Source organism: Bombina bombina, chromosome 5 (genome assembly GCF_027579735.1).
Source record: "Bombina bombina isolate aBomBom1 chromosome 5, aBomBom1.pri, whole genome shotgun sequence".
Taxonomy (NCBI): Eukaryota; Metazoa; Chordata; class Amphibia; order Anura; family Bombinatoridae; genus Bombina; species Bombina bombina.
Genome location: NC_069503.1, coordinates 2,606,898 through 2,627,295, shown reverse-complemented (window position 1 = coordinate 2,627,295; position 20,398 = coordinate 2,606,898). Strand labels below are relative to the sequence as shown.

Below are 20,398 nucleotides of genomic sequence, written 5' to 3'. Positions count from 1 at the left end.
TCTTATACTAGGGTGAGGGAGGGGGGCTCATTACTACTAAGGTGAGTAATTTGCTACTGAGGTGGGTGACACTGGTGCCCTTTGGTGACATGTCAGAGCTGTGTTGTACACAGTATTTATTTGTGTATTATTGGTTGCAGCGATAGAATGAGCCTGGCAGCAAACAAACAAATATAAAGACTACCAATTCCAGGATGCAACGCGGCGCCCTTCTAGTAGGATTGAGAAGTACTTCCGCCCAATGCCTCGCGGTATCTGTAGTTCTTTTTTATCATTGTATTTTTTGCTCGCGCGCTGTATCTCGGGATGTGCTGACCCCAAGGATCTTTACTCTCCCGCGCACAGATTTCTGGGAATTGTATGTCGGCCCTTTCAGCAGTGACCGGAAGTTGTGCTTATTCCTGCTGTGCCAGACTCTGCGCCTTAGCTCTGGTCCAGGACAGTGCTGAGGTTAGAATGGACAAGGCGGTAAGTGCAGTCTGTGTGCAGGGGGACACGTGAGGTGGATGGTACTGAGAGGCAGCATTGGTCAGGGATTAATTAGGGGGGATAAACTGACTGAAGTGCTCAGCAGCCAGGTACTGGGGTACAGGAGGTGATGAGCAGCCAGGCACAGGGGTACAGGAGGTGATGAGCAGCCAGGCACAGGGGTACAGGAGGTGATGAGCAGCCTGGCACAGGGGTACAGGAGGTGATGAGCAGCCTGGTACAGGGGTACAGGAGGTGATGAGCACCCAGGTACAGGGGTACAGGAGGTGATGAGCAGCCAGGCACAGGGGTACAGGAGGTGATGAGCAGCCAGGCACAGGGGTACAGGAGGTGATGAGCAGCCAGGCACAGGGGTACAGGAGGTGATGAGCAGCCTGGCACAGGGGTACAGGAGGTGATGAGCAGCCTGGTACAGGGGTACAGGAGGTGATGAGCACCCAGGTACAGGGGTACAGGAGGTGATGAGCAGCCAGGCACAGGGGTACAGGAGGTGATGAGCAGCCAGGCACAGGGGGTGATGAACAGCCAGGTACTGGGGTACAGGAGGTGATGAGCAGCCTGGTACAGGGGTACAGGAGGTGATGAGCACCCAGGTACAGGGGTACAGGAGGTGATGAGCAGCCTGGCACAGGGGTACAGGAGGTGATGAGCAGCCAGGCACAGGGTTACAGGAGGTGATGAGCAGCCAGGCACAGGGTTACAGGAGGTGATGAGCAGCCTGGCACAGGGGTACAGGAGGTGATGAGCAGCCAGGCACTGGGGTACAGGAGGTGATGAACAGCCAGGCACAGGGGTACAGGAGGTGATGAACAGCCAGGCACAGGGGTACAGGGTTACAGGAGGTGATGAGCAGCCTGGCACAGGGTTACAGGAGGTGATGATCAGCCAGGCACAGGGGTACAGGAGGTGATGAGCAGCCAGGCACTGGGGTACAGGAGGTGATGAGCAGCCAGGCACTGGGGTACAGGAGGTGATGAGCAGCCAGGCACTGGGGTACAGGAGGTGATGAGCAGCCAGGCACTGGGGTACAGGAGGTGATGAGCAGCCAGGCACTGGGGTACAGGAGGTGATGATCAGCCTGGCACAGGGGTACAGGAGGTGATGAGCAGCCTGGCACAGGGGTACAGGAGGTGATGAGCAGCCTGGCACAGGGGTACAGGAGGTGATGATCAGCCAGGCACAGGGGTACAGGAGGTGATGAACAGCCAGGCACAGGTGTACAGGAGGTGATGAGCAGCCAGGCACAGGGTTACAGGAGGTGATGAACAGCCAGGCACAGGGGTACAGGAGGTGATGAGCAGCCAGGCACAGGGGTACAGGAGGTGATGAGCAGCCAGGCACAGGGGTACAGGAGGTGATGAGCAGCCAGGCACAGGGGGTGATGAACAGCCAGGTACTGGGGTACAGGAGGTGATGAGCAGCCAGGCACAGGGGTACAGGAGGTGATGAGCAGCCTGGCACAGGGGTACAGGAGGTGATGAGCAGCCTGGCACAGGGGTACAGGAGGTGATGAGCAGCCTGGCACAGGGGTACAGGAGGTGATGAGCAGCCAGGCACAGGGGTACAGGAGGTGATGAGCAGCCAGGCACAGGGGTACAGGAGGTGATGAGCAGCCAGGCACAGGGGTACAGGAGGTGATGAGCAGCCTGGCACAGGGGTACAGGAGGTGATGAGCAGCCTGGCACAGGGGTACAGGAGGTGATGAGCAGCCTGGCACAGGGGTACAGGAGGTGATGAGCAGCCTGGCACAGGGGTACAGGAGGTGATGAGCAGCCTGGCACAGGGGTACAGGAGGTGATGAGCAGCCTGGCACAGGGGTACAGGAGGTGATGAGCAGCCAGGCACAGGGGTACAGGAGGTGATGAGCAGCCAGGCACAGGGGTACAGGAGGTGATGAGCAGCCAGGCACTGGGGTACAGGAGGTGATGAGCAGCCAGGCACTGGGGTACAGGAGGTGATGAGCAGCCAGGCACAGGGGTACAGGAGGTGATGAGCAGCCAGGCACTGGGGTACAGGAGGTGATGAGCAGCCAGGCACAGGGGTACAGGAGGTGATGAGCAGCCAGGCACAGGGGGTGATGAACAGCCAGGTACTGGGGTACAGGAGGTGATGAGCAGCCAGGCACAGGGGTACAGGAGGTGATGAGCAGCCTGGCACAGGGGTACAGGAGGTGATGAGCAGCCTGGCACAGGGGTACAGGAGGTGATGAGCAGCCAGGCACAGGGGTACAGGAGGTGATGAGCAGCCAGGCACTGGGGTACAGGAGGTGATGAGCAGCCAGGCACTGGGGTACAGGAGGTGATGAGCAGCCAGGCACTGGGGTACAGGAGGTGATGAACAGCCTGGTACAGGGGTACAGGAGGTGATGAACAGCCTGGTACAGGGGTACAGGAGGTGATGAACAGCCTGGTACAGGGGTACAGGAGGTGATGAACAGCCTGGTACAGGGGTACAGGAGGTGATGAACAGCCTGGCACTGGGGTACAGGAGGTGATGAGCAGCCAGGCACTGGGGTACAGGAGGTGATGAGCAGCCAGGCACTGGGGTACAGGAGGTGATGAGCAGCCAGGCACTGGGGTACAGGAGGTGATGAGCAGCCAGGCACAGGAGGTGATGAGCAGCCAGGCACTGGGGTACAGGAGGTGATGAGCAGCCAGGCACAGGGGTACAGGAGGTGATGAACAGCCAGACACAGGGGCACAGGAGGTGATGAGCAGCCAGGCACAGGGGCACAGGAGGTGATGAACAGCCAGGCACAGGGGTACAGGAGGTGATGAGCAGCCAGGCACTGGGGTACAGGAGGTGATGAGCAGCCAGGCACTGGGGTACAGGAGGTGATGAGCAGCCAGGCACAGGGGTACAGGAGGTGATGAGCAGCCAGGCACAGGGGTACAGGAGGTGATGAACAGCCAGGCACAGGGGTACAGGAGGTGATGAGCAGCCAGGCACAGGTGTACAGGAGGTGATGAGCAGCCTGGCACAGGGGTACAGGAGGTGATGAGCAGCCAGGCACAGGGGGTGATGAACAGCCAGGCACAGGGGTACAGGAGGTGATGAGCAGCCAGGCACAGGGGTACAGGAGGTGATGAGCAGCCAGGCACAGGGTTACAGGAGGTGATGAGCAGCCAGGCACAGGGTTACAGGAGGTGATGAGCAGCCAGGCACAGGGTTACAGGAGGTGATGAGCAGCCAGGCACAGGGGTACAGGAGGTGATGAGCAGCCAGGCACAGGCTTACAGGAGGTGATGAGCAGCCAGGCACAGGCTTACAGGAGGTGATGAGCAGCCAGGCACAGGGTTACAGGAGGTGGTGAGCAGCCAGGCACAGGGTTACAGGAGGTGATGAGCAGCCAGGCACAGGGTTACAGGAGGTGATGAGCAGCCAGGCACAGGGTTACAGGAGGTGATGAGCAGCCAGGCACAGGGTTACAGGAGGTGATGAGCAGCCAGGCACAGGGTTACAGGAGGTGATGAGCAGCCAGGCACAGGGTTACAGGAGGTGATGAGCAGCCAGGCACAGGGTTACAGGAGGTGATGAGCAGCCAGGCACAGGGTTACAGGAGGTGATGATCAGCCAGGCACAGGGTTACAGGAGGTGATGATCAGCCAGGCACAGGGGTACAGGAGGTGATGATCAGCCAGGCACAGGGGTACAGGAGGTGATGATCAGCCAGGCACAGGGGTACAGGAGGTGATGATCAGCCAGGCACAGGGGTACAGGAGGTGATGAGCAGCCAGGCACTGGGGTACAGGAGGTGATGAGCAGCCAGGCACTGGGGTACAGGAGGTGATGAGCAGCCAGGCACTGGGGTACAGGAGGTGATGAGCAGCCAGGCACAGAGGTACAGGAGGTGATGAGCAGCCAGGCACTGGGGTACAGGAGGTGATGAGCAGCCAGGCACAGAGGTACAGGAGATGATGAACAGCCAGGCACAGGGGTACAGGAGGTGATGAGCAGCCAGGCACAGGGTTACAGGAGGTGATGAGCAGCCAGGCACAGGGTTACAGGAGGTGATGAACAGCCAGGCACAGGGTTACAGGAGGTGATGAACAGCCAGGCACAGGGTTACAGGAGGTGATGAACAGCCAGGCACAGGGTTACAGGAGGTGATGAACAGCCAGGCACAGGGTTACAGGAGGTGATGAACAGCCAGGCACAGGGTTACAGGAGTTGATGAACAGCCAGGCACAGGGTTACAGGAGGTGATGAACAGCCAGGCACAGGGTTACAGGAGGTGATGAACAGCCAGGCACAGGGTTACAGGAGGTGATGAGCAGCCAGGCACAGGGGTACAGGAGGTGATGAGCAGCCAGGCACAGGGGTACAGGAGGTGATGAGCAGCCAGGCACAGGGTTACAGGAAGTGATGAGCAGCCAGGCACAGGGTTACAGGAGGTGATGAACAGCCAGGCACAGGGTTACAGGAGGTGATGAACAGCCAGGCACAGGGTTACAGGAGGTGATGAACAGCCAGGCACAGGGTTACAGGAGGTGATGAACAGCCAGGCACAGGGTTACAGGAGGTGATGTACAGCCAGGCACAGGAGGTGTTGAGCAGTACCGTCCCAGCACGTATATGTGTGCTACGTAATGACGAGCTAGTAATACAGTCCCAGCACGTATATAATGTGTGCTACATAATGACGAGCTAGTAATACAGTCCCAGCACGTATATGTGTGCTACATAATGACGAGCTAGTAGTACAGTCCCAGCACGTATATAATGTGTGCTACATAATGACGAGCTAGTAATACAGTCCCAGCACGTATATAATGTGTTCTACATAATGACGAGCTAGTAGTACAGTCCCAGCACGTATATAATGTGTGCTACATAATGACGGGCTAGTAGTACATTCCCAGCACGTATATAATGTGTACTAAATAATGACGAGCTAGTAATACAGTCCCAGCACGTATATAATGTGTGCTACATAATGACGAGCTAGTAATACAGTCCAGCACGTATATAATGTGTGCTACATAATGACGAGCTAGTAGTACAGTCCCAGCACGTATATAATGTGTGCTACATAATGACGAGCTAGTAGTACAGTCCCAGCACGTATATAATGTGTGCTACATAATGACGAGCTAGTAGTACAGTCCCAGCACGTATATAATGTGTGCTACATAATGACGAGCTAGTAGTACCGTCCCAGCACGTATATAATGTATGCTACATAATGACGAGTTAGTAGTACCATCCCAGCACGTATATAATGTGTGCTACATAATGACGAGCTAGTAGTACCGTCCCAGCACGTATATAATGTGTGCTACATAATGACGAGCTAGTAGTACCGTCCCAGCACGTATATGTGTTCTACATAATGACGAGCTAGTAGTACAGTCCCATCACGTATATAATGTGTGCTACATAATGACGAGCTAGTAGTACAGTCCCAGCACATATATGTGTGCTACATAATGACGAGCTAGTAGTACCATCCCAGCACGTATATAATGTGTGCTACATAATGACAAGCTAGTAATACCGTCCCAGCACATATATAATGTGTGTTACATAATGACGAGCTAGTAGTACAGTCCCAGCATGTATATAATGTGTGCTACATAATGACGAGCTAGTAGTACAGTCCCAGCACGTATATAATGTGTGCTACATAATCACAAGCTAGTAGTACAGTCCCAGCACGTATATAATGTGTGCTACATAATGACGAGCTAGTAGTACCATCCCAGCACGTATATGTGTGCTACATAATGACGAGCTAGTAGTACAGTCCCAGCACGTATAAAATGTGTACTACATAATGACGAGCTAGTAGTACAGTCCCAGCACGTATATGTGTGCTACATAATGACGAGCTAGTAGTACCATCCCAGCACGAATATAATGTGTGCTACATAATGACGAGCTAGTAATACAGTCCCAGCACGTATATGTGTGCTACATAATGACGAGCTAGTAGTACCATCCCAGCACGAATATAATGTGTGCTACATAATGACGAGCTAGTAATACAGTCCCAGCATGTATATAATGTGTGCTACATAATGACGAGCTAGTAGTACCATCCCAGCACGTATATAATGTGTGCTACATAATGACGAGCTAGTAGTATAGTCCCAGCACGTATATAATGTGTGCTACATAATGACGAGCTAGTAGTACAGTACCAGCACGTATATAATGACAAGCTAGTAGTACAGTCCCAGCACGTATATAATGTGTGCTACATAATGACGAGCTAGTAGTACAGTCCCAGCACGTATATAATGTGTGCTACATAATGACGAGCTAGTAGTACAGTCTCAGCACGTATATAATGTTTGCTACATAATGACGAGCTAGTAGTACAGTCCCAGCACGTATATGTGTGCTACATAATGACGAGCTAGTAGTACAGTCCCAGCACGTATATAATGTGTGCTACATAATGATGAGCTAGTAGTACAGTCCCAGCACGTATATAATGTGTGCTACATAATGACGAGCTAGTAGTACCATCCCAGCACGTATATAATGTGTGCTACATAATGACGAGCTAGTATTACAGTCCCAGCACGTATATAATGTGTGCTACATAATGACGAGCTAGTAGTACCATCCCAGCACGTATATAATGTGTGCTACATAATGACGAGCTAGTAGTACAGTCCCAGCACGTATATGTGTGCTACATAATGACGAGCTAGTAGTACAGTCCCAGCACGTATAAAATGTGTACTACATAATGACGAGCTAATAGTACAGTCCCAGCACGTATATGTGTGCTACATAATGACGAGCTAGTAGTACCATCCCAGCACGAATATAATGTGTGCTACATAATGACTAGCTAGTAATACAGTCCCAGCATGTATATAATGTGTGTTACATAATGACGAGCTAGTAGTACCATCCCAGCACGTATATAATGTGTGCTACATAATGACGAGCTAGTAGTATAGTCCCAGCACGTATATAATGTGTGCTACATAATGACAAGCTAGTAGTACAGTACCAGCACGTATATAATGACAAGCTAGTAGTACAGTCCCAGCACGTATATAATGTGTGCTACATAATGACGAGCTCGTAGTACAGTCCCAGCACGTATATAATGTGTGCTACATAATGACGAGCTAGTAGTACAGTCTCAGCACGTATATAATGTTTGCTACATAATGACGAGCTAGTAGTACAGTCCCAGCACGTATATGTGTGCTACATAATGACGAGCTAGTAGTACAGTCCCAGCACGTATATAATGTGTGCTACATAATGATGAGCTAGTAGTACAGTCCCAGCACATATATGTGTGCTACATAATGACGAGCTAGTAGTACAGTCCCAGCACGTATATAATGTGTGCTACATAATGACGAGCTAGTAGTACCATCCCAGCACGTATATAATGTGTGCTACATAATGACGAGCTAGTATTACAGTCCCAGCACGTATATAATGTGTGCTACATAATGACGAGCTAGTAGTACAGTCCCAGCACGTATATAATGTGTGCTACATAATGACGAGCTAGTAATACAGTCCAGCACGTATATAATGTGTGCTACATAATGACGAGCTAGTAGTACAGTCCCAGCACGTATATAATGCGTGCTACATAATGACGAGCTAGTAGTACAGTCCCAGCACGTATATGTGTGCTACATAATGACGAGCTAGTAGTACAGTCCCAGCACGTATATAATGTTTGCTACATAATGACGAGCTAGTAGTACAGTCCCCGCACTATATAATGTGTGCTACATAATGACGAGCTAGTAGTACAGTCCCAGTGCGTATATAATGTGTGCTACATAATGACGAGCTAGTAGTACAGTCCAAGCACGTATATAATGTGTACTACATAATGACTAGCTAGTAGTACAGTCCCAGCACGTATATAATGTGTGCTACATAATGACGAGCTAGTAGTACAGTCCCAGCACGTATATAATGTGTGCTACATAATGACGAGCTAGTAGTACAGTCCCAGCACGTATATAATGTGTGCTACATAATGACGAGCTAGTAGTACAGTCCCAGCACGTATATAATGTGTGCTACATAATGACGAGCTAGTAGTACAGTCCCAGCACGTATATAATGTGTGCTACATAATGACGAGCTAGTAGTACAGTCCCAGCACGTATATGTGTGCTACATAATGACGAGCTAGTAGTACAGTCCCAGCACGTATATGTGTGCTACATAATGACGAGCTAGTAATACAGTCCCAGCACGTATATGTGTGCTACATAATGACGAGCTAGTAGTACCATCCCAGCACGTATATAATGTGTGCTACATAATGACGAGCTAGTAGTACAGTCCCAGCACGTATATAATGTGTGCTACATAATGACGAGCTTGTAGTACAGTCCCAGCACGTATATAATGTTTGCTACATAATGACGAGCTAGTAGTACAGTCCCAGCACGTATATAATCTGTGCTACATAATGACGAGCTAGTAGTACAGTTCCAGCACGTATATAATGTTTGCTACATAATGACGAGCTAGTAGTACAGTCCCAGCACGTATATAATGTGTGCTACATAATGACGAGCTAGTAGTACAGTCCCAGCACGTATATAATGTGTGCTACATAATGACGAGCTAGTAGTACAGTCCCAGCGCGTATATGTGTGCTACATAATGACGAGCTAGTAGTACAGTCCCAGTACGTATATGTGTGCTACATAATGACGAGCTAGTAGTACAGTCCCAGCACGTATATAATGTGTGCTACATAATGACGAGCTAGTAGTACAGTCCCAGTACGTAAATGTGTGCTACATAATGACAAGCTAGTAGTACAGTCCCAGCACGTATATAATGTTACATAATAATGACGAGCTAGTAGTACAGTCCCAGAACATATATAATGTGTGCTACTTAATGACGAGCTAGTAGTACAGTCCCAGCACGTATATGTTTGCTACATAATGACGAGCTAGTAGTACAGTCCCAGCACGTATATAATGTGTTACATAATAATGACGAGCTAGTAGTACAGTCCCAGCACGTATATAATGTGTTACATTATAATAACGAGCTAGTAGTACAGTCCCAGCACGTATATAATGTGTGCTACATAATGACGAGCTAGTAGTACAGTCCCAGCACGTATATAATGTGTGCTACATAATGACGAGCTAGTAGTACAGTCCCAGCACGTATATGTGTGCTACATAATGACGAGCTAGTAGTACAGTCCCAGCGCGTATATGTGTGCTACATAATGACGAGCTAGTAGTACAGTCCCAGTACATATATGTGTGCTACATAATGACGAGCTAGTAGTACAGTCCCAGCACGTATATAATGTGTGCTACATAATGACGAGCTAGTAGTACAGTCCCAGTACGTAAATGTGTGCTACATAATGACAAGCTAGTAGTACAGTCCCAGCACGTATATAATGTTACATAGTAATGACGAGCTAGTAGTTCAGTCCCAGCACATATATAATGGGTGCTACATAATTACGAGCTAGTAGTACAGTCCCAGCACGTATATAATGTTTGCTACATAATGACGAGCTAGTAGTACAGTCCCAGCACGTATATAATGTGTTCCATAATAATGACAAGCTAGTAGTACAGTCCCAGCACGTATATAATGTGTTACATAATAATGACGAGCTAGTAGTACAGTCCCAGCACGTATATAATGTTTGCTACATAATGACGAGCTAGTAGTACAGTCCCAGCACGTATATAATGTGTTCCATAATAATGACAAGCTAGTAGTACAGTCCCAGCACGTATATAATGTGTTACATAATAATGACGAGCTAGTAGTACAGTCCCAGCACGTATATAATGTGTGCTACATAATGACGAGCTAGTAGTACAGTCCCAGCACGTATATGTGTGCTACATAATGACGAGCTAGTAGTACAGTCCCAGCGCGTATATAATGTGTGCTACATAATGACGAGCTAGTAGTACAGTCCCAGCACATATATGTGTGCTACATAATAATGACGAGCTAGTAGTACAGTCCCAGCACGTATATAATGTGTGCTACATAATGACGAGCTAGTAGTACAGTCCCAGCGCGTATATAATGTGTGCTACATAATGACGAGCTAGTAGTACAGTCCCAGCACGTATATAATGTGTGCTACATAATGACGAGCTAGTAGTACAGTCCCAGCACGTATATAATGTGTGCTACATAATGACGAGCCAGTAGTACAGTCCCAGCACGTATATAATGTGTGCTACATAATGACGAGCTAGTAGTACAGTCCCAGCACGTATATAATGTGTGCTACATAATGACGAGCTAGTAGTACCATCCCAGCACGTATATAATGTGTGCTACATAATGACGAGCTAGTAGTACAGTCCCAGCACGTATATGTGTGCTACATAATGAGCTAGTAGTACCGTCCCAGCACGTATGTGTGTGCTACATAATGACAAGCTAGTAGTACAGTCCCAGCACGTATATGTGTGCTAAATAATGACGAGCTAGTAGTACCATCCCAGCACGTATATAATGTGTGATACATTATGACGAGCTAGTAGTACCATCCCAGCACGTATATAATGTGTGCTACATAATGACGAGCTAGTAGTACAGTCCCAGCACGTATATAATGTGTGCTACATAATGACGAGCTAGTAGTACAGTCCCAGCACGTATATAATGTGTGCTACATAATGACGAGCTAGTAGTACCATCCCAGCATGTATATAATGTGTGCTACATAATGACGAGCTAGTAGTACAGTCCCAGCACGTATATAATGTGTGCTACATAATGACGAGCTAGTAGTACCATCCCAGCACGTATATAATGTGTGCTACATAATGACGAGCTAGTAATACAGTCCCAGCACGTATATAATGTGTGATACATAATGACGAGCTAGTAGTACCATCCCAGCATATATATAATGTGTGCTACATATTGACGAGCTAGTAGTACAGTCCCAGCGCGTATATAATGTGTGCTACATAATAATGACGAGCTAGTAGTACAGTCCCAGCACGTATATGTGTGCTACATAATGACGAGCTAGTAGTACAGTCCCAGCGCGTATATGTGTGCTACATAATGACGAGCTAGTAGTACAGTCCCAGCACTTATATGTGTGCTACATAATAATGGCGAGCTAGTAGTACAGTCCCAGCACGTATATAATGTGTGCTACATAATGACTAGCTAATAATACAGTCCCATCACGTATATAATGTGTGCTACATAATGACGAGCTAGTAGTACAGTCCCAGCACGTATATAATGTGTGCTACATAATGACGAGCTAGTAGTACAGTCCCAGCACGTATATAATATGTGCTACATAATGACGAGCTAGTAGTACAGTCCCAGCACGTGTATGTGTGCTACATAATGACGAGCTAGTAGTACCATCCCAGCACGTATATAATGTGTGGTACATAATGACGAGCTAGTAGTACAGTCCCAGCACGTATATAATGTGTGCTACATAATGATGAGCTAGTAGTACAGTCCCAGCACGTATATAATGTGTGCTACATAATGACGAGCTAGTAGTACAGTCCCAGCACGTATATAATGTGTGCTACATAATGACGAGCTAGTAGTACCATCCCAGCACGTATATAATGTGTGCTACATAATGACTAGCTAGTAGTACAGTCCCAGCACGTATATAATGTGTGCTACATAATGACGAGCCAGTAGTACAGTCCCAGCACGTATATGTGTGCTACATAATGACGAGCTAGTAGTTCAGTCCCAGCACGTATATAATGTGTGCTACATAATGACGAGCTAGTAGTACCGTCCCAGCACGTATATAATGTGTGCTACATAATGACAAGCTAGTAGTACAGTCCCAGCACGTATATGTGTGCTACATAATGAGCTAGTAGTACCGTCCCAGCACGTATGTGTGTGCTACATAATGACAAGCTAGTAGTACAGTCCCAGCACGTATGTGTGCTAAATAATGACGAGCTAGTAGTACCATCCCAGCACGTATATAATGTGTGATACATAATGACGAGCTAGTAGTACCATCCCAGCACGTATATAATGTGTGCTACATAATGACGAGCTAGTAGTACAGTCCCAGCACGTATATAATGTGTGCTACATAATGACGAGCTAGTAGTACCATCCCAGCATGTATATAATGTGTGCTACATAATGACGAGCTAGTAGTACAGTCCCAGCACGTATAATGTGTGCTACATAATGACATGCTAGTAGTACCATCCCAGCACGTATATGTGTGCTACATAATGACGAGCTAGTAATACAGTCCCAGCACGTATATAATGTGTGATACATAATGACGAGCTAGTAGTACCATCCCAGCATGTATATAATGTGTGCTACATATTGACGAGCTAGTAGTACAGTCCCAGCGCGTATATAATGTGTGCTACATAATAATGATGAGCTAGTAGTACAGTCCCAGCACGTATATGTGTGCTACATAATAATGACGAGCTAGTAGTACAGTCCCAGCGCGTATATGTGTGCTACATAATAATGGCGAGCTAGTAGTACAGTCCCAGCACGTATATGTGTGCTACATAATAATGACGAGCTAGTAGTACAGTCCCAGCGCGTATATGTGTGCTACATAATAATGGCGAGCTAGTAGTACAGTCCCAGCACGTATATAATGTGTGCTACATAATGACTAGCTAATAATAGTCCCATCACGTATATAATGTGTGTAGTACAGTCCCAGCACGTATATAATGTGTGCTACATAATGACGAGCTAGTAGTACAGTCCCAGCACGTATATAATGTGTGCTACATATTGACGAGCTAGTAGTACAGTCCCAGCGCGTATATAATGTGTGCTACATAATGACGAGCTAGTAGTACAGTCCCAGCACGTATATGTGTGCTACATAATAATGACGAGCTAGTAGTACAGTCCCAGCGCGTATATGTGTGCTACATAATGACGAGCTAGTAGTACAGTCCCAGCACTTATATGTGTGCTACATAATAATGGCGAGCTAGTAGTACAGTCCCAGCACGTATATAATGTGTGCTACATAATGACTAGCTAATAATACAGTCCCATCACGTATATAATGTGTGCTACATAATGACGAGCTAGTAGTACAGTCCCAGCACGTATATAATATGTGCTACATAATAACGAGCTAGTAGTACAGTCCCAGCACGTGTATGTGTGCTACATAATGACGAGCTAGTAGTACCATCCCAGCACGTATATGTGTGCTACATAATGACTAGCTAATAGTACAGTCCCAGCACGTATATAATGTGTGCTACATAATGACGAGCTAGTAGTACAGTCCCAGCACGTATATAATATGTGCTACATAATAACGAGCTAGTAGTACAGTCCCAGCACGTGTATGTGTGCTACATAATGACGAGCTAGTAGTACAGTCCCAGCACGTATATGTGTGCTACATAATGACTAGCTAATAGTACAGTCCCAGCACGTATATAATGTGTGCTACATAATGACAAGCTAGTAGTACAGTCCCAGCACGTATATAATGTGTGCTACATAATGACGAGCTAGTAGTACACTCCCAGCACGTATATAATGTGTGCTACATAATGACGAGCTAGTAGTACAGTCCCAGCACGTATATAATGTGTGCTACATAATGACTAGCTAGTCATACAGTCCCAGCACGTATATAATGTGTGCTACATAATGATGAGCTAGTAGTACAGTCCCAGCACGTATATAATGTGTGCTACATAATGACGAGCTAGTAGTACAGTCCCAGCGCGTATATAATGTGTGCTACATAATGACAAGCTAGTAGTACCATCCCAGCACGTATATAATGTGTGCTACATACAGGGAGTGCAGAATTATTAGGCAAGTTGTATTTTTGAGGATTCATTTTATTATTGAACAACAACCATGTTCTCAATGAACCCAAAAAACTCATTAATATCAAAGCTGAATAGTTTTGGAAGTAGTTTTTAGTTTGTTTTTAGTTATAGCTATTTTAGGGGGATATCTGTGTGTGCAGGTGACTATTACTGTGCATAATTATTAGGCAACTTAACAAAAAACAAATATATACCCATTTCAATTATTTATTTTTACCAGTGAAACCAATATAACATCTCAAGATTCACAAATATACATTTCTGACATTCAAAAACAAAACAAAAACAAATCAGTGACCAATATAGCCACCTTTCTTTGCAAGGACACTCAAAAGCCTGCCATCCATGGATTCTGTCAGTGTTTTGATCTGTTCATCATCAACATTGCGTGCAGCAGCAACCACAGCCTCCCAGACACTGTTCAGAGAGGTGTACTGTTTTCCTTCCTTGTAAATCTCACATTTGATGATGGACCACAGGTTCTCAATGGGGTTCAGATCAGGTGAACAAGGAGGCCATGTCATTAGATTTTCTTCTTTTATACCCTTTCTTGCCAGCCACGCTGTGGAGTACTTGGACGCGTGTGATGGAGCATTGTCCTGCATGAAAATCATGTTTTTCTTGAAGGATGCAGACTTCTTCCTGTACCACTGCTTGAAGAAGGTGTCTTCCAGAAACTGGCAGTAGGACTGGGAGTTGAGCTTGACTCCATCCTCAACCCGAAAAGGCCCCACAAGCTCATCTTTGATGATACCAGCCCAAACCAGTACTCCACCTCCACCTTGCTGGCGTCTGAGTCGGACTGGAGCTCTCTGCCCTTTACCAATCCAGCCACGGGCCCATCCATCTGGCCCATCAAGACTCACTCTCATTTCATCAGTCCATAAAACCTTAGAAAAATCAGTCTTGAGATATTTCTTGGCCCAGTCTTGACGTTTCAGCTTGTGTGTCTTGTTCAGTGGTGGTCGTCTTTCAGCCTTTCTTACCTTGGCCATGTCTCTGAGTATTGCACACCTTGTGCTTTTGGGCACTCCAGTGATGTTGCAGCTCTGAAATATGGCCAAACTTGTGGCATCTTGGCAGCTGCACGCTTGACTTTTCTCAGTTCATGGGCAGTTATTTATTTCCACACGCTTCTTGCGACCCTGTTGACTATTTTGAATGAAACGCTTGATTGTTCGATGATCACGCTTCAGAAGCTTTGCAATTTTAAGAGTGCTGCATCCCTCTGCAAGATATCTCACTATTTGTGAGTTTTCTGAGCCTGTCAAGTCCTTCTTTTGACCCATTTTGCCAAAGGAAAGGAAGTTGCCTAATAATTATGCACACCTGATATAGGGTGTTGATGTCATTAGACCACACCCCTTCTCATTACAGAGATGCACATCACCTAATATGCTTAATTGGTAGTAGGCTTTCGAGCCTATACAGCTTGGAGTAAGACAACATGCATAAAGAGGATGATGTGGTCAAAATACTCATTTGCCTAATAATTCTGCACTCCCTGTATAAGGATCCAGTAGTACATTTGTAGTTACTATGACTCCCTGGTACTCGGGGTTTGTAAAGCCCTGTGGTTGAGTAATTTGAGGAAGCACTTCTTTACCGAAAGAGTGATTGATTTATGGAATAAACTTCCTCAAGAGGTAGTAGCAACAAACACTGTGGGGGACTTTAAAAATGCATGGGACAAGCATAGGGCTATCCTACGAACTAGATAAGTTTATACTGTTAGGTAAGGTCGGGCAGACTTGCTGGGCCTATGGCTCTTATCTGCCGTCAATATCTATGTTTCTATATATATACATATACATATACATACACCACACACACACACATATATATATAATTTTTTTCTTTTACAAGATATGATGAGTCCACGGATTTCATCCTTACTTGGGATTTATCCTCCTGCTAACAGGAAGTGGCTAAGAGCACCATAGCAGAGCTGTATATATAGCTCCTCCCTTCCCTCCCACTCCAGTCATTCTCTTTGCCTGTGTTAGTAATAGGAAGAGGTAAAGTGAGGTGTTAGTTTAGAATCTTCAATCAAGAGTTTATTATATAAGTAGTGCCACTGAGTACTACTTTGTGCTGGGGTGTAGCTTAGACCAGATCAGTTTCTTCAGTCATAAAAAAGAGAAGCATTTGGTGGCTTTAAGGCAATGGAAACTTGTGGGACATAATTCTCACTTCGCCTTCCATCTACTGTTGCTGCCCTATCTGGTGGAAAAATCTGAGGGATATTACTTGGTATTTTCCTTGTCATCCTCAGGTCCATGTGAGCAGTAGGATTTCACACGCCTGGGAGCTGCCTTTGCTGTCGGCAGATGGAGAGGTAAGTGCCATTTTTTATTACTGGGCATGGAGAAGAACAGGACTCAGTAGAGGTTGGCCATTCACATTGGGAATGGGAAGCCCTTAGTCAACATATGGGCTCTTTCCTCAGGTATGAGTTCTCCTTTCAGGGGGAAAATTTTAGACAGCAAATTGTTCATCAAAGCGCTTATATTCTCCCGGCGGTTTTATTAAAACAACATGCCGCCTGGGAGCTGACAGAGGAACATACTTGTTTTCCCCTAAGGGCTATGCTTTAAAGGGATGATTTACACTCTTATGTGTTATGGCGGCAATCATCGCATCTCCCGGCGGTTGCATAAGAGAACATGCCGCCAGGGAGCTGACAGAGGAACATACTTGTTTTCCCCTAAGGGCTATGTTTCAAGGGGATGATTTTCACTCTTATGTGTTATGGCGGCAATCATTACATCTCCCGACGGTTGCATAAGACAACATGCCGCCCGGGAGAGGAGATGTCTGTACGATGTACAAAGCCAGCTGGTGGTGAATAGGTTAAAGTAAACAGCACCAGCAGACTGTGATCAAGTCCATGCGTGACTATGACAAAAGGGTACTTGAGAGTTTTTTGTGTGTGACTGTTGTTATCAGGTGCTTTCACATACTCTCCCTTCTCCCGTGGTTACACAAGCCATGCCGACCGGGAGCTGCCTGTATGCCTTTGTCTGTGAACGCCCATGAAGGGCGGTCCTTGACAAGCACCATTTTATTTGCGCGCCCTTTTTTACTTCCTGCAGTGTATTCACTTTACAATGTCGCCCGGGAGTTAACTGTTGTGCACCTGCCTATGCAGGGCGGTTCTTGGGGGCACTATTCTTTAACGCGCTTCTGCAAAATCTCCCGGCGGTTCAATAAATATACATGCGGACCGGGAGATATGTTATGTCGCCATCCATGTGTGGTGGTCCTTAGGATACGCGTCCTGTTTCCCCTTCTATATGGCTCAGTTTCTGTTAGGTCCAAAGAGTTATGCTTTCAATTGTTGTAAGAATATTTGGACGGTAGCCTAAGTCTCCCTGTCACATTTTTCATGCATGGAGTGATACCTTAGCGGTTTTCTACTAGGGGTAAATTGGACTGAAATTTGATGCCTGGAAGTTTATTTCCTCCATAATATGGGGGTCCTGTGGAGCTAGGGTACGGATGTGGCATGATACTCCCATCTCACAGGTCGGACCTGGCTACAATTACTAAGTTTTTAATATTTTTCTGCAGTTCATACACAGAAAAAAAAAAATGTTCTCTTTTAAAATTTAAAGAGACAGTACCAATTATTCCTGTGCTAACATGCTCCTTCTAAAGTGGTGGTTGTTGGTGACACCAGTCAACCCCTGTCACAATTTAATTATTAAAGTGACCAAAATAATTATGTCCCACAGGCAGTGCTCTGCGGTTCTTGCAGTGACTGCTTTTATTGTACATAGCAAGGTCTAGTTACAGCCGTCTTTATATTGTTGTTGTTTTTTCTGCACGTCAGAAATAAAGCGCTCCTTTAACATTTAAAGAGACAGTAACATTTCTTCTGTAAATTTTATTACAGGAATTGCGGCTGTTTTTTGTTTAACTCATCCTTGGGGACGTAGGATGGTGCAAATTCCCACATGCATGAGTTGCTTCAGCATTAAGGAGACAGTAACGTCTTCTGTGTGCATTGTATTATATATATTTCAGCTGTTCTTTGTTAGTTCAGTGAAACAAACACACTCGAGAATAGGGTTAATTTTCATATTTAAAAGAACAGTATTGTGTCCTATGTTAAATTTGATTACGATTTGTTCAAATTTATTTCCTTTTTTGACCCTACTCCCTCTATCAGGGATTCTTGGCTACACGAACTAGTATCCCTTTTGAGGATAATTGTGCCTTCACGGACCCTAGGGAAATTGAGGGTCTCCTGAAGAAGTGATGCACTGGAAGAATCTATTATGTCTGAGACTTCTTTGGAGAGGTACATGACAGAATTAAAGCTCTTAAATTGGCTAATTCCTTTGTTACAGACGCTTCTCTGCAGCCTACCAGAGTGACGGCTAAGAGTTCAGGATTTTCCATCTTAGCGTGCAGAGCCTTGTGGTTGAAATCTTGATCTGCAGATGTGTCATCTAAATCTAAACCTTTGGTTATTTCTATCAAGGGAGGACCCTGTTTGGGCCTGACCTGCAGGAGATTATTTCTGACATCACGGGAGGTAAGGGTCTTTCCCTCCCTCAGTCAGAGGGGTCGACGGAGTAATTTTCGTGTTTTTCAAAATTTTAGGGGAAACCCATCTTCCTCTTCTTCTAAACAGGAAGGTGTCTATTCGCAAGCCATACCTACCTGGCTCCTTTCTTGGAACAAGGGCGAGTCAGCATGAAGGGCAGACTGTCTTCACCAAGGCTTGGATATGAGATGTCTGGATCCCTGCGCATTAGAGCTGGTGTCTCAGGGATGCAAACTGGAAATTCAGAAATTTTCCTTCCAGAGGAAGGTTTCTTCTTTCTCGATTGTCTGTGGAAGATTGAGAGAGGCGTTCTTACGCTGTGTAAGAGACCTATCCTCCATGTGAGCAATTTGTCCCGTTCCAATTCTGGAGCAGGGACAGGTGTATTCAAATCTGTTTTTTAGTTCCTATCAAAGACCTATCTTATATCTCAAGTGTCTAAACGAGTTTCTCAGAGTTCCATCTTTCAGGATGGAAACTATTCGTACCATTCTTCCATTGATCCAGGAGGGTCATTTTATGTCTACCGTGGGTCTAAAGGATGCATATCTTCATGGTCTTATCCACGGACGTACATTTTCAGTTCGTGACTCTTACTTCGGTTTGGTCACGACGACCAGAATTTTCAAAGGGTTCTGGGGTCTCTACTGGCGGTTCTAAGGCCGCGACGCATTGCAGTGACACCTTATCTGGACGATATCTGATCCAGGCGTCTTATCAGCTAGCAAAGTCTCACACTAACTTTGTTCTATCCTTCCTGTGGAAGGTATATCTGGAAAAGAGTTAGCTAGTTCCAAGGACAAGGGTTCCTTTCTTGGGAAATCTAATCGAATCTTTTTGACGGAGGTCAGTATATTAAAGATTCTGAACAAATACCGAGCTTTTCAGACAACCCCTCTGCCGTCAGTGGCTTAGTGCTCGGAGGTAATTATGCTTTGTCAATGGATTGGAGACTATACCACTTTGTCTCCTCAAATTAATCTAGACCAGAGAGCAAGGGACTCTCTCCTATTGTGGTTGTTGCTGGATCATCTATCCCAAGGGACATGCTTCCGCAGACCCTCATGGGTGATAGTGACAACGGATGCCAGTCTACTGGGATGGGATGCAGTTTGGAATTCCCTGAAGGCTCAGGGTGTGTGGACTCGGTCAAAGTCTCTTCTTCCCATCAATTTTTTGGAATTAAGAGCATTATTCAATGTGCTGCAGGCTTGGTCTCTGTTGGCTTCGGCCAAATTTATCCGATTCAGTCAGACAACATCACGACTGTGGCTTACATCAATCATCAAGGAGGAACAAGGAGTTCCTTAGTGATGACAGAAGTATCCAAGATATTTCGGTGGGCGGAGGCTCATTCTTGTTATCTGTCAGCAATCTACATCCCAGGTGTAAACAACTGGGAAGCAGATTTTTTCAGCAGGCAGACGTTTCATCCAGGGGAATGGGAACTCCATCCGGAGGTCTTTGCCGCTCTGATTCTCAGTTGGGGCAGACCGGAGCTGGATCTTATGGCTTCTCGTCAGAATGCCAAGCTCCCGAGATATGGATC

The 20,398-nt window shown here is 46.4% G+C and overlaps 1 protein-coding gene across 1 annotated transcript in view; it reads left to right on the top strand.

Annotated features, from left to right (window-relative positions):
- The first annotated feature begins 246 nt into the window (after positions 1-246).
- Positions 247-20,398, top strand: part of LOC128659676 (uncharacterized) — a 158,260-nt gene continuing 138,108 nt past the window's right edge. The window contains exon 1 of the mRNA XM_053713250.1: positions 247-468. Within this exon, the coding sequence (XP_053569225.1) occupies positions 361-468 (108 nt within the window). The 5' untranslated portion in view covers positions 247-360. The remainder of the gene's footprint in view (positions 469-20,398) is intronic.